Raw genomic sequence first — 14,730 nt, forward strand, 5'->3', positions numbered from 1 at the left:
CTCCCCCTGATTCCAGCCGAGAATCAGCTCTGGGAGCTCTACCAAACGGCCCCTAAATATACCTGTGAAAGTGGAGGTATGCGTTGCTACATTGCGGATGAAGATCCCTAGTCCTACTTTCCGTGGAGCTGTTGTTTGTGTGTCTAGAATAGTAGCAATATCAGTGTAGCAGTGGGGGCCTGGAAGTAGAGATCTTGGCATTGTCTGCATAAGGGCCGTTTGGTAGAGCTCTGATTCTGTGGTGGAAGTAGGGTGGGAGTGATTCTGTGGTGGAAGTGATTCTGTTTGTAAAATCGTTTGGTATGCTAGTGGTGGAAGTGATTCTTGAGAGGATATTGTGTTGAAATCGAGGAGAATCAGTCGAGAATAAGGTGGAATCTAGTTTTTTCAGCTCACACCTCGCTATACAAAACGAGAAGTGATTCCCGCGCGGAATCACTCCCCGACCAGCCCAGAGCTCTACCAAACGGGGCCATAGTCATTTCATCATAGTGTTGTCCCCTCCTTTGCAATTGCATTTGTTGTTGAACCTCGTATACATCTTATTGTATTTTAACATGTCCTCTATCTACATAAAGAATTATACCTTAAACTAAAACTTTAGTTGCATCGTGCACTTATTGTACATTCCATTCCTTCCCGTTAAATCTGAGATTATTTCTAGCTTTCCATATATACTAAAGAGTAGTGAGTATTTTCTATAAACAGGGAGTATAGGAGCCATATAATAAATGGAAATGGAAGCAAAAACCGAATTTATGTAAGTGAGTCTAGCAACATGCTGAGTTTGTTAGCTTTAACCGTTGTAACCTCTTTTTTTAAAATTTTGATAAATGAATTTATAAGCTTTGTTCTTATCTTTGTGGGAATGGAGAGGATGCACCAAATAAATAGCACTCTGAGTGACCAAAGGAACATGTAATATATCTTGAATTTTCGCTTGAGTAGAAAGATGCACTTTTCTATAAAAAAATAGAGGACTTGTTCCAATTTAGAATTTGATCGGAGTATCTGTAAAAGTGATGGAGAATATTCTTGACTTCTTGCCGGTTTAAAATGCACATTTTAGAAGCGTAACCCCAAACATAGAAATAGTAAAGGAAACAAGACGTTCTAGAAGAAGAAGAATAGAGCAGTTGGAGGACACGAACCCAGCCCTGACCCCCTGCGCCTGGGTCGTCTTCCCCAGCTCGACACGAACCCAGCCCAAGCCAAGCCAACCACCACTCCAGCACCTCCTCCTCGTCCTTAGCACTCGGAATCAAACCACTGCACCCCCCCCCCCCCCCTTGCTTCCTTAACCTTCGCAGCCAGCAAGCCAGATCGCGGACGAGCTCCTCATCTCCCGTATCGCCCCAGTCCGGGAAGAAGCCGCCGCCGGGGAGCACGGTTCCCGCCGCCGGACCGGGTTCGGCCTTCCCGGGTCTCCTTGGCTCCTCGGGCGAGATGAGCAGCCACGCGGCCGGCACCAGCAACGGTGGATCCGTGGATGCTGGCGGCGTGGGCGCGGACAGGAGGAACACCAGGATGCCCAAATGTGAGATCTCCCGCCTAATCTTTTACCTGTTCCCTGCCTTCTTGGTGGTTCTTTCGTGCAGGCTGACGCAAGGGACGGTGAGGTGTCGCCGAGATTATAGGCTGGGGTTAGTGGTATGGTGTTAATTTGGCCCCCTTCGGGCTTGGAGATGCGCTTGTGCTCTCTCTTGGCGTTAATATAATGAGATTTTTTTAGCTGCCATATTATTAAGCATGGGAGCTTGCTTGTTAATGATCGTATTATTTGCTTAGTGATTATGACTAGTTGAATCCACGGGGGAAACCCGTCAATGTAGTTGCTTCGTGATAGTATTATTTGCTTAGTGGTTATAGCTAGTTCAATCTAGAAGAAAAACCGTCAATCTAGTTGGTACATGATGGTATTATTTGCTTCTGTATGTCGGACAATGGGTATCAATGAATTTATGAGGTCACAGATGTGGATGATCCGGTAGAGAAATGCTAAGCTTGTGGTGTGACTTAGTTACGTTTCAGGCTTGCAAGCCCATTCTTACTCCAAAATTCTTATGTACAGATTCCAAGTTCACACAGCAGGAGCTGCCGGCTTGTAAGCCGATTCTTACTCCGAAATGGGTAAGCTTACTGGTTCTGGAGATTGTGACGCTCTTTGTTTTGGAGGATAAGAAAAACTCATGTTGGAGCGGCTCACTGATGTTTCGAGTTTCGACTTGTGTTGTGTAGGTTGTCTCGGTGTTTTTTATCATTGGGGTCATCTTTGTTCCCATTGGTGCTGTTTCGCTGCTAGCTGCACGAGATGTATGGTGCCTTTTCTTTTACACCTTATGTTGAGACTTAAAATAGGCGTTGTGGTAGTTTTTGTTTATTTATTTATTTATGCTAAATGATTGCAGGTTGTTGAGATTATCGATCGGTACGATGAGGCGTGTGTGCCAGGCAACATGACTGATAACAAGCTTGCTTACATCCAGAATTCGAGCATACCTAAAGACTGCACAAGGACTCTTACAGTAATAAGCTTAGACTTTCCTGGGTATTGATTCACAGTTTAAACGATTAGGGCATAGAAGGAGTAAAAGTGGAATTAAATAGGTTTTTGAAATGTTTATAAAGTTGGAACAAACATGCAACTATAAGCATACATCTTCTGGTACAACTTTCTTGGCTGAAAAATTGAATTAGTTGTCTCTCTCCAGGTTACGAAGGATATGAATCAGCCAATTTTTGTATACTACCAACTCGATAACTTCTACCAGAACCATAGGAGGTATGATGCCTTTTGAGATTTTCAGGCAATTAGCTCAATCTTTAGCCTTCTGCTCAGATTGGCAGCTATTCGCTTTCCTGATGTTGGTGAATTATCCTTGCAATAGTATAAATAATGCTATTAAAATTGAAAGGCATGATACATAACAAATTAACTGCTAACTTGGATATCTTATTGCCAAAGAAAAAGAAGTGAATAGGATGTATTGGAGATTTAGCATGCATAACATTTTCCTAATTTAGGTATGTAAAGAGCCGAAACGATGCGCAGTTAAGAGATGCTAGTAAAGCTAACCAGACATCCGCTTGTGAACCGGAGAAGACCACGGCTGATGGAAAACCGATTGTTCCTTGTGGTCTCATTGCTTGGAGCTTGTTTAATGATACATATAGTTTCACACGTGGTAGTGAGAACTTGACAGTGGACAAGAAGGACATCTCCTGGAAGAGTGATAGGGAACACAAATTTGGCAAAGATGTCTATCCGAGCAACTTCCAGAATGGTGCACTTATAGGTGGAGCAAAGCTTGACCCAAAGATCCCGGTATGTGAACTCTTGTTCTGCACCATCACATTGTGGCATATGCTTGTCATAGGGAGACTCTTGTTCATTTAGTATAGATCTGCAACATCATAATTTCTGCCAAGATCAACTATGTTTTCACTGATTTCTTGTTGACATAGATAAAGAAAAGATATCTGCATATGGAATATCTGTGGCAGTTATTCATGTCAGTTGTATTTTATGTGACAGTTGAGCGAGCAAGAGGACCTCATCGTTTGGATGCGGACTGCAGCACTTCCTACATTCAGAAAGTTGTATGGGAGGATATACGTTGATCTCAAGGAGAATGACACAATAATAGTGAGGTTGAGTAACAACTACAATACTTATAGCTTCGGTGGCAAGAAAAAGCTGGTCCTCTCCACTGCAACCTGGCTTGGAGGGAAGAATGATTTTCTTGGCTTTGCGTACCTTATAGTTGGTGGACTCTGCATTTTCCTGGCATTCACATTCACCTTGCTATACTTCATAAAACCAAGGTTAGTAACTTTTAAAGTTATGTCTGCTGCAATCGCTTGGATTGATAGGCTGTGTACTGGATATACTTGTAAGCTTCTAGATTTAGTCTGTAAGTTCATTGCATAGATGAATGTGAGGTCCACTGCGACATCCATATCGTGAGTGTGATGCATGCAATAAATAATCCGGGTTTAGCTTATCAAGTTTGCGGAAAACCTGTAGGCAATAATTTTGATTATGTTTGGTGCAGCCATTATATCTTAGCATCTCCTAGCCTTGTTGAGATTGAGGTGGCACTGAGGCATTGGGTTGTAGGAGCACAGTTCATGTTGTACTACTTTGGTTCATTTGTTGAAAGAACTTCTATAGGAGCACCTCCTCCTATAAATTTTGGTGAGAGACCAGGCAAGCTGTGGTACTTCTGCAGCACTAGTAGGTTTATCCTGGTATTATGCTTTGAATATGCAACATGTCATGTCATGATCGAATCTTTTATCATAATAATGATCTCAGTGGGACATATCTTCGCGTGTTGAAGTAGCCAGCACTATTTTCTATTGACACGTCTGCCTGGGTGTTTTTGCATGTTGCTAATTTAATTTGTGACCTTATGCAGGAAATTGGGAGACCACAACTACTTGTCCTGGAACAGACACCCTGCAGGCCGCTAAGACGCTTTGGAACCCATAACACGTAAATGGCCCGACGACTTGAAAAGTAACATGTATGAAACAAGATACCTGAAATTGCCGGTGGGCGTAAGGTCTATGGTTCAGGCTGGAACTTCATGTACATTTGTTTTTGTTGCAAAGGGATCTACGCGACTACGTCATTTTGTTTCTTTGGTTCTTGTATTATTTAGAGCTGCATATAGCAGTGATGATGAGAATATCTATTGATCCCTGATTGCTTGTTTCGTGGTATGAGTACTCAAAACGGTCCACTCTGTGATGATCAGATAGTGCATACTTCGGCTACCGAGGATCCAACTTCTGATAATCGTGTGGTATCAGATTAATGCTGTAGGTTGGCCGTAATATCGTCCTCAAGGGGGTATTTAAATTCTGTACAAATTGGTAACTGTGTGGCGGCCAAATGGTGCATGGTTTCAGCGGACGTGTATGGCAACTATAACTATATGCAGCCATCTTTTGTTGACATCTAATATATTTTGGAAGTGCAAGCTGCACGGCCGAAATGCCCGTCTACCTCGCATGAGTTGCATATGCTAAGTGCCCAAGTCATGTCATCTTCTTTCTTCGCTCCATTCAGGTGAATAATTTAAAACGGAACTAGAAAACCTGAGATGCATATGCAAAGTCCATGTAGTCTTCCTTTTTATTGCTCAACACAGGTGAAGAATGGAAAACCGAACCAGAATTTTTTGTCGAAACATGATTCATGACACTCTGATTCGCTAGCCATATTCAGCAACCAGCATCGGCCCCAAAAGCTACTGTCAGACAGCAGCTCAAGGCCTCAAGCTCATTACACTAGCAAGTAGTCAAGAACCATCACCTATCTCCTCCCATCAGTACAAGTTTCTTTGGATCTTCAGTTCATACCTAGGGCGTAAAAGGAGCACTGAGGGCTTAAGCCCCCATTTTTAGTTTTTCAGACATTCTGTTCAGCACTTGAGCTGCTGCTGCTTCTTCACTTTGGTTCTTGGTGAGCCACTCTTGAGCAGCAACCAAATCGGGGAGCACCGTCCCGCCAGACTGCCTCCAGCTCTCAGCTTCGGCAGTCTTGAATCGGTCCAGGAGCAGCGCATGCATCCCAATGCCCCTCGCAGGGGTGTAGTCCTTCCGAATGCTGTCGCCGATGTGGAGAGCTTCTTCGGGTGCAACGTTTCCTGCCATTTCCAGCGCTATCTTGTAAATTCTTGGATCAGGCTTCTCAACACCATCAATGCCTGAGAAAACCCCAAAGTCCCATTCCGAGCCCTAGTTGCAAGACCAAGACATGCATTAGAGTATTAATTAGACCACATTTACGAACAATGAAAAACCAAATCATTACAGAAGTGTGCAACTGTGATGTATAATCCAGTGGACATCGAACCTGATTCAACCCTAAAGCTGGCAGGATTACTTCTTTGTAACGGTACTCTGCATTGCTGACAATACCAACCGTGAGTCCCTTTTCCCGCACCCATCTCAGGAAGGGCTGCGCATCAGGAAACGCCGAGTATGGTGCAGCAGAGCCAAAAGAGGAATAAATGCGCCTGAAGATTTTCTCAAATGTCTCATCATCATATTCATAGCCAGCCTGCAGTATAAAATAGATTATAGAGCAACTGAATCACTAAGCCCTCTGAACAATTTAAAAGAGGCACAACCAGTTCCTCAAAAGCTCCATATTTACCAAAAACAATCTTACCTTAACAAACGAATTCTTAACACACGTCCTCCACCAATCAATGTTTGGCATCTTTGCAGCAAATCCAAAGCATGGGTATTGTCTTGCCATCTCAGTATATGCGAGCTTGAAGCCCTCATGCATGCGCTGATAGTCAGGACATGGCATCCCAGCAGACTTAGCTGCCATACAGTAGTAATCCCCAAGGTGTCCTTTGTAAGCGATCAGAGTACCAGTTACATCCACGGTGATCAGGCGTAACTTTGAAAGTAGAGACATGCTTGATAATGATCTGAACTATGGCCTTTATGTATAATCTATCTGCAAAGTCACATAGTGAAAACTACGACGAAATCAACCATTTATGCAGAATCAGAAAGGCAGGCAATTAGAAATATGGCATGATTTCAATATCTACAGAAATACTTTTACATATAGCCGAGCTCATATATATGATATGCATGAAAGACAACAACATTATAAGCTAAATCTCATCCATCCATCCATCCATCTCAACTAATATCCAAGATACTTCCATGTTCAACTAATATTCATTGCAATGGATGAACGAAAAATCAAAAAGGGGCAATCTGATAGCATAAAAAAAAATGATCAATGCTGAAGTAAACCAATGACACAGATCTACGAGCTTAAATGGTATGATAGGAAATCGTATAAAAAATAATAAAAGGGGAATAAAATGGAAAGGAGCCATACTGGCCAATCATATTATCACAACATAAAGTAATAGTAATGGGGCATCTATGATGAATGTAACCTACCAGGCAGCCATACTTGCACAGAGAAATTCAACCTATATGATCTCAGCTACCAGGCAGGAAGGCAGCACGAACGAATATGTCATCTCTACCAAGGCATTTCCAAAACCCCCAGTTATCCCTAATTCTCTCTCTCAATTATTACTAACAAACCAGACCATCTATTCCCTAAAAAAAACACCAGGCCATCTAAGCAACCATGGTTTGGATCTTGGATGTCCATTCATTTTATCTCTCAAGAAAAATAAGGACGTAAGGTCATCACCCACCTCCTTGCTTAAAAAAGAAAAAGGAAAAAAAGTGCCCTATGTCACACACATCCAAGCAAATCTTAAACAGTATGATCTACCATAAAGTGCCAGGAACAAAGCCGAAATGCCCCATCACCTCAAGCAGAGGATGGAGGGTTCTTTGTCCGGTCACCAACGATGCCTGCAACTGCAAGAAACAGAAGAAACACAAGATCCGGCCAGGCAATCAGCACTTCAGCAGTGCTCCACCTCGCAAGATCCTATCTTTCTGCGCAAGAACATGGCAAGAACCAACAAAAGAATAAACCAAAGATCGACTACCTCTCAGCCACAGCAGCTGTCCAACCAGGAAGGGGAAAAATAAAAATTGTGACTTTGGTGGCTGAGATTTCAAGAAACCAGCGGCACCAGGGGCCTCCAAAGAATCGCAGAAATCGATTCTTGCCGTTCGTTGCCTAGGAGAGCTCCAGGTTCTGGGGCTGGGGTTTGGTGGTACAAGTAGTGGGAGTGGGGAGTGGAAATCTGGGGGATTGGGAACGAGATACCGGCGGTGATGGTCCACGGTTTTGGTTCATCGGATTTCAAGCAGAGAGCCAATGAGGTACATCTCTCCTGATATTGCGAGAACGAAAGTTTTGGAAAGGATAGGTGTGCCATGTCATCAATAGACCTACTGCTTTTCATGTCCACATCAGCATGGCTAGGACAACAGACATACTGCTTCTGTTTTTAAGTAGCTGCACGAAACATCGCTCTGAATGAAGCTGGTCCGGTGTTCGTGTAAATGGTCGTCTACACGACGACTAGACGCTTGACGTTTAGGACTCAGCGTTCAGTCCAGATACATCTAAGGGCGTGTACAACGTAGTGACGTGGCAGAGCGTTTAAAAACAGTTACGGAAAAGTGTGCCACGGTGGAGGATAGCGTATGCGATCGCGGAACGCGTCGCCACTCGACCAGGCGGTCGACATCTAGAGCTATTCTCATGCGAGTGTTGACCCGAGCTATTCTCTCTCTTTAAAAGTCTGTATAAGAATCTCTGTATTGTACATGCCCTAATACGTCTAGATGTAATATGTTTAGATGACGATTAGATGGTAGTTACGATATAACTGACTATCTAAGTTGTGCGTCTAGATGAATATTGAGTGGTTCAATGTGTTTTTTTACTAGTTAATCTAGAGAGTTTTTTTTCTTTTTTTTCTCAATACAAGGTGAATCAACTCAGAGGGAGATGTTGATTCCAAGCAAATGAAGCTAAGATTTGTAGATGCCTCTAGTTTGGTGGCATGTCTTAGTATACTGTGTACTTAGGCATGGTTCCAAACTTGAGAATATATAATACTTGTTTAGTTTGTACTGTGTCAGTGTCTCTTAAAAATATATATGTGAAATTACGCTGCTCGAAGCATGCTGTTAGTTTAAACCGACCCTTTTTGACAATGAGACACGAGTCTTCTCAAATATATTGAGATACTTTTGGACTGGTTTAGAATGCTTTTCCCATTTCCTGCAACACTAGATCTTTTTGTGCTCCAAACGTAGCCATTGCTTTTTTTTTTTTTTTTGCAACTTCAGCAATGATAATGACGTGCCAGTAATCCAGTTCCTCTTCTCACAAAATAGCATACTAGCAAAGCACAAATGTTTACGCTCATGAATATTACAGGACAGGACAACAAAAAAAACGTAAGTATGTACTTATGCACAGGGCAGGTGGTGATTTAATGGCACGAAGAGTATTGCAAAAAATGTTTGTGACGCAATCCGTTCAAATCACATGGACACGTACCGGCAACCATCATAACCTGCAGAAACAGAACAAAATCACGTTTAACATATTTGAAATTTCTACAGAAACGATTAAATCTCTTCTAAAAATATTGCGAACGAGAAAAACGCGACTTAAATTTCTTCTAAAAAATATTGCGAACGATTAAATTCAAATGGGCCGAGACACCCATGCGTAGTTCAGTGCAGGCCGACTTGAATAAGGAATCTTTTTTGGCCCAAATAGTTTACAGGCCTCGGCCCACACGTCCAAACAATCTTTGAGTTCGTAACAGGGACACACGCAAGCTGTAGGGAAATGAAAGTCTTTTGCACGCATGATCTATCTTAACCGTGTATCATTTTTATCTGATACTAATTTATCTATTGATTTTTAATATTTATTTATCTAATAATTATTTCACTTATTGTATGATTATTTTCATCTATCATTTCAATATAAATCTTAACATAAACAAATCATCTTGACAATGGCATGCGTTCTTAGCTTAGTGGATTTTTCGTGTTCGCATGGCGTGATGTGAACGTGTGCGATGCTTACTTGGGTCTCTGGTGACGAGCATGGCGGCGCCGGCGAAGTCGCAGGTGCCGCCGGTGACCTTGCTGCGCTGCCAGTAGCTGTTGAAGGCGTAGGAGGCGTGCGCCATCAGCGTGTCCGGCAGGTAGCACGGCCCGCCGGGCGCCGCCATGTCGCAGTCCGCCCCCGATCCGCACGCGTAGTCCATCGCCGTCTGCACCACCGCGGTCGCCACCGTCGGGTTCGCCACGCACCACAGCTCCGGCCGCGCCGGCGCCGGCGACGGCGGAGGCGCCGGGAACGCAACCGGCGGCAGGAACGCCGGCGGCGGCGGCTGCGGGCTGCCCGGCGCGATGGACGGCGGGGACGCGCCGGGCGGGCTCGCCGGCGGCAACGGGGCCGGCAAGGCAGGCTTTGCGGGGGGAGGGTACACACAGTAGGGCGGCGGCGGCGGCGGCGGCGGCGGCGGAACGTCGTCGGCTGCAGGAGCGGATGGGCCGATCACGTCATTGTATGGTGGCAACGACGGCGAGTTCACAAGGTTGGGGTGCATGTACTCTCTAGTTCTTGAGGCGCCATCCGTCCAATCCGTTTCCCATGCATGCATGGGGGAAAAGGAGAGGATGAGTGCGAGGAGGAGGATGTGCTTCTTCTTGATCATAATTGGTCCCATGGGTTTGCCAGGAGATGATCGAGGATGCTCACGAGGTAGGTGTCTTGCATTGCATGTGAGTGAGATTGTTATAGTGCTAGAAAGTGTGAAGTGGGCAGGTAAAGGGGATTCCGTAAGGATCTACTTGGTAGAATTTTTCTTATTTAAATTTTTTAGAGAGTGATCTTCTTGTGAAAGTTATTCTGTAATTAAAAGCGATTTTTATAGTAAATTTTATGAAATAAGTGATTCTGTAGTAAGCGTAAATAAAAGAAAGTTATTTTTTTCAACTCCCATATCTAGTTCATTTTAGAGAATTACTCCTCCACAAAATTACTCTGTGAGCTAAAAATTACAAACCACCGTTTAACAAAGCTCACATTAATTTTACTCTAGAAGTAGATCTTGAAGCTTTGCCAAACAAACCCTAAGAATTCACTGGCTGCAGCTCTTTTGCTAAAGCTTCATGGGTTGAATACTTAAATCTTCAGAAATTGGCTCTGCCGGTGCAAATGTTTACGTCTTTCCACTGTTGATTTGGGCGCGCGCCTGCAGCGCAGCGCAGGGTTTGGATTCCCCGGCCTTTTCTCCAGGTGAAGTTTTGGCACCTGTGCTTGCGTGGTCAAAGAGAAATTCAAGAAACGGAAAATAGAAAAAGGAAAAGCGGGGGGGACAAAAGTTGTTCTATGGTCTGTACTAGTCTTTTTCGTTGCTTTGGTTCCACTCAAACAGAGACAACTGGCTGATCAGTGTCTCGTTTATGCATTAACACACCACAGTGTTCATGTAAAATATCGTTGTAATAGGCGATCCAATCCTACTCAACTTGGGACTCAAGAGATGTGAGCTATTACAACCGTGGAGTCAACATAAGGTCTCATATAAGTCAGAGATGGCTAATTAGATCGTGTCGAGCTAGGTCTGATCTCATATAAATTAGAGATGGTTAATTGGGCTGTTTGGGTCAGTCTGATATGGGCCCAGCTCGGCACGATCCGAACGGCCTGACTACTGTAATGGGTCGTGCTGTGTCAGTTCACGTGCCTCCCTCTTGGTTCACGGCACGGTCCATCGATCACCGTGCCGTGTCAGACAAGTCTAGGCACGATTGCGGCCCGGTGGCACGATCGGTCCGATGGGCCTGGAGGCACATGCGGTCCGACGGAGGCATGAGCAATCTGAACAGCATGGTTGGGCTACGCCGGCCCAGCAGCACTTCAAAAATAGGAAAAAGATAAAAAAAAAATGAAGAAAAATCATAAAAATTTAGAAATAATAGGAAGATATAATTAATTCTAAAAATGAGCTTTATTGATAGGTTGTCTCATTAAAAGCCTTTCTAACAAAAGAAAAAAGAGTATAAATTACACGTTCTCAAGTGTCAACAACATCCAGATACAAATTTTCGAATAAAGCTTCAAGCTCAGTGTTATCTGCAGTGTGTTGCATTCGCGTTTCAACTTGTTACCAGTCTTTTACTATGGTGAGTATTTCTACCATCTCATTTGTGAGATTTGTTTTTCTATCTTCGATTATCCTTCAGTAAGACTGAAGGCAGCCTCAGAAGAAATTGTAGATACTAGAACCGTTAACAAATCTCGTGCTAACAGTGAAAGCACTGTATAATTCGTCTTGTGCTCATGTCACCATTGTAGTATGTTGAAATTTTATTGTGCATGGCTGATAACGTCGTTGTCGATGAAGGTAGTTAGCTCCCCTCTAGATGTTGAAATTCCAACACTCGTAGTCATAGAAGGTCGTGACGAAGATTCTGAACTTCTTGATGAAAAACCTCCAACAAATATTTTTTCCCACGTTGTTGTCTTCTTATTGGCTCTAGGTGCTAGTGGAGGTCGTTGCAAGTGAACTCCGGCATACTTTGTTTCATATTTACTATAAATATCGAATAACTTAGAACGAATATTAGTATAATAAGTAGAATAATCATGGTCAAGAGCATTACCTAGAATTGTGAAAACTCTAAAAAAAACCTACGATTTTAGCTCTAGGATCTAAAATAAAGGCAAATGCATACAATAAAAGAATTTCTTTCCAATATTTTAAAAATTTAGATTTCATATGAACTACACGATCTCTTAGAATATTGTTATTTTCATACATGTTTAAATGAGTAGAAATTCCAACAATATTATGCACTACTAAATAAGATGTTGGATAATAAACTCTTGATAAACTTACAGTTGAATTATAAAAAAATTCAAGAAACTCTAGTATCATTTTGGCAACATATCAATGTGTTTCAGTGAGTAAAGTTTGACCCTATGCTGATGATAGTGTGTATGAATAAACACTCCATATGTACTCTTATATGGTACAATATTTTTCAGTATCATGAAAGTAGAGTTCCATCTTACCGCTATGTCTGCAGTAAACTTACGTGGACGCACACCCATTGCAACACAATATTGCTTATATGCTGTAATTCGTTGGTTAGAGGAGTTTACAAAAGATATTGCAGTACGAAAATCGTCTAGGTATTGCGACAACCTTTTCAAACCGGATTGTACTATAAGATTGATAATATGACAAGCACATCGTTGATGTAACAAGAAAGATTCAGCATATATACTAAACAATGGAGTAAGAATATTCATGGCTCTAGAGTTCGCACCGGCATTATCTAAAGTGATAGAAAATATTTTATTTGTCAGACCAAAATTTTCAACTACTTGAGATATTTTTTCAACAATATTTTCACAAGTATGTGCATTGTCAATCAACCTGAAACCTATTATTCTCTTTTCTAATTCCCAATCATTATTAATAAAATAAGCAACAATATTAAGACAATCCTCTCTAGCCCTACCTGCCCGTATGTCTGAGATCAAAGTAACTGAAAATGTACATATTTGCAATATTTCTTTAAGCTTGCTACGACAAGCATTGTAGTATTTTACTATATCCATACTAGTTGTCTGTCTAGAAACACACGTGAATCTAAGACTATGAGCTTGCTTAATGTAATTTTCAAATGTAGGAGACTCATCGATGTTGAGTGGTAGATTCGCTCTTGTAATGAAAGGGTATAACTTTTTTCGAGCATTGGCAGAGTCATACTCCCAATGATGAACAGAGCCGTCGAGGTTGTACTGCAGCACCGTCTGCTTCATGGCTGCTCCACTCTTTCGCTTGCAAGTTGTGACGCGCTTCTTCAAATATCCCGTTTCACCTGAGGGCTTTACAGATAATTCATGTTTTCAAGTATAACACCTAGCATACATCACAGTTACCCCATCTTTCTCTATGTAGAACCTTTCAAAGTCTTACCAAACTTCGAAAGTACCAGCTCTTGATCTTTTAGAGTAGGTGCTTACTGATACATGTGCACTTGTAGAGCATGACGATGGAGATGTTGCTGCATCACCTGCATGTGAACCAACCGGAGGTTCACCGTCGGGTCCATCATCACCTGCAACACTGTTATCAAAGAGGTCGTAATTCCCTGTGAGTCCTTGGAGAAAAAAATCATGATCGATGGATGTATTATGATCATGATCACCAGCATCCATGATCAATGTCGAATGGCACTAAAAAAAATGCAAATATTCAGAGTTAGAAATAATCAATTAATAAAACTTATAATAACACAAGAATGAACAATGATGAAAAAAATCACCAAGATTTCTTCAACGTCAAGACAGCAGGATGACGGTTTGGAATTACTCGGATTTTTGGCAACAATTCAAACTAATTTTGCCAAATTATCGCTAATTCTCAAGAACTTTAAGACAAGAATGAGACGAGTAAACAAGAGAGCAAATGGTGTTGTTAGTGTGCAATGGAAGGGCAGGGTGATAATATATTTATAGGTAAAAAAATAGTGATTTTTGTAAAAAAAAAATTAGATTTTTTGGAGCTCAAACGATCACAAATCGACTATAAAATTCAAAAATACCAGGTTAACGGATTAAAAGGGCTGTTCTAGGCCTGTTTAACCCGTTAAACCCGCGTGCCCCTCCGTGCCGTCCGTACCCCCGTGTGCCTCCGTGTGCCGGGTTCACACACAACGGCTACAGCCGGCCCAGGCGTGCCCGCTGGGCCGTGCCGTCTGGGCCGGCTGTGCCTCCTAGGCCGCCGCGTGCCCGGGCCGGTTTGGGCCGTGCTCGTGCCTGCTCGGGTTAGGCCGTGCCGTGCTAGCCCAAAAAATACAGGCCTGGCCGTGCCAACTGGTCGTACCGCGCGCTCGGCTCAGTCATGACCCGAGGCCTTGTGCCGTACCGGCCTGGCCCGTTTAGCCTCGGGCCGAATCGTGCTTAGATCGTACCTACACTATCATGCTTCGGATCGACCCAATTAACAAGATCCATTTGAATATCTTTAATATAAACTAAAGTGATGTGAGCATATGGCCCGAGCTTCCGATAGGCTGCAAGATACATCGATTTGTTGAAGCAGTAATTTTGGCGGTACAGCTTCTAACCTCACAATCAGGAAAACCACCACTTTTTGGTGTATATGCCAAGGTTTATGCAACTGAAAGCCTGGCCAGGAGATTGCTAAGCCAGCGTAAACTGGCGTATCTGATTGCCACAGATGTAGTCAAGCAACTAGATTT

The 14,730-nt window shown here is 42.8% G+C and overlaps 3 protein-coding genes across 8 annotated transcripts; 1 reads left to right on the top strand and 2 right to left on the bottom strand.

The window, feature by feature from the left end:
• Positions 1–1,138: 1,138 nt before the first annotated feature.
• LOC133927180 (ALA-interacting subunit 3-like) lies at positions 1,139–4,728 on the top strand. The gene is made up of 8 exons (XM_062373510.1): positions 1,139–1,537; positions 2,072–2,130; positions 2,239–2,313; positions 2,409–2,525; positions 2,712–2,782; positions 3,025–3,325; positions 3,536–3,825; positions 4,422–4,728. The coding sequence occupies exons 1-8, from the start codon at positions 1,447–1,449 to the stop codon at positions 4,474–4,476; spliced, it is 1,059 nt and encodes a 352-aa protein (XP_062229494.1). The 5' UTR covers positions 1,139–1,446; the 3' UTR covers positions 4,477–4,728.
• Positions 4,729–5,116: 388 nt separating this feature from the next.
• Positions 5,117–7,829, bottom strand: LOC133927181 (uncharacterized). 6 transcript variants are annotated; one of them, XM_062373515.1, is made up of 5 exons: positions 7,515–7,829; positions 7,330–7,380; positions 6,185–6,480; positions 5,867–6,073; positions 5,117–5,748 (listed from the first exon to the last, which is right to left on the bottom strand). In XM_062373515.1, the coding sequence occupies exons 3-5, from the start codon at positions 6,440–6,442 to the stop codon at positions 5,398–5,400; spliced, it is 816 nt and encodes a 271-aa protein (XP_062229499.1). In that variant the 5' UTR covers positions 6,443–6,480; positions 7,330–7,380; positions 7,515–7,829; the 3' UTR covers positions 5,117–5,397. The 6 variants fall into 6 exon arrangements, with proteins under 6 accessions (XP_062229499.1, XP_062229496.1, XP_062229498.1 ...); XM_062373512.1 differs by having other exon boundaries at positions 6,185–6,484; XM_062373514.1 differs by having other exon boundaries at positions 6,185–6,484; positions 7,292–7,380.
• Positions 7,830–8,897: 1,068 nt separating this feature from the next.
• Positions 8,898–10,200, bottom strand: LOC133925986 (uncharacterized). The gene is made up of 2 exons (XM_062371720.1): positions 9,527–10,200; positions 8,898–9,002 (listed from the first exon to the last, which is right to left on the bottom strand). The coding sequence occupies exons 1-2, from the start codon at positions 10,173–10,175 to the stop codon at positions 8,971–8,973; spliced, it is 681 nt and encodes a 226-aa protein (XP_062227704.1). The 5' UTR covers positions 10,176–10,200; the 3' UTR covers positions 8,898–8,970.
• Between the last annotated feature and the right edge of the window lie 4,530 nt (positions 10,201–14,730).

Source organism: Phragmites australis, chromosome 8 (assembly GCF_958298935.1).
Source record: "Phragmites australis chromosome 8, lpPhrAust1.1, whole genome shotgun sequence".
NCBI classification, from domain to species: domain Eukaryota; kingdom Viridiplantae; phylum Streptophyta; class Magnoliopsida; order Poales; family Poaceae; genus Phragmites; species Phragmites australis.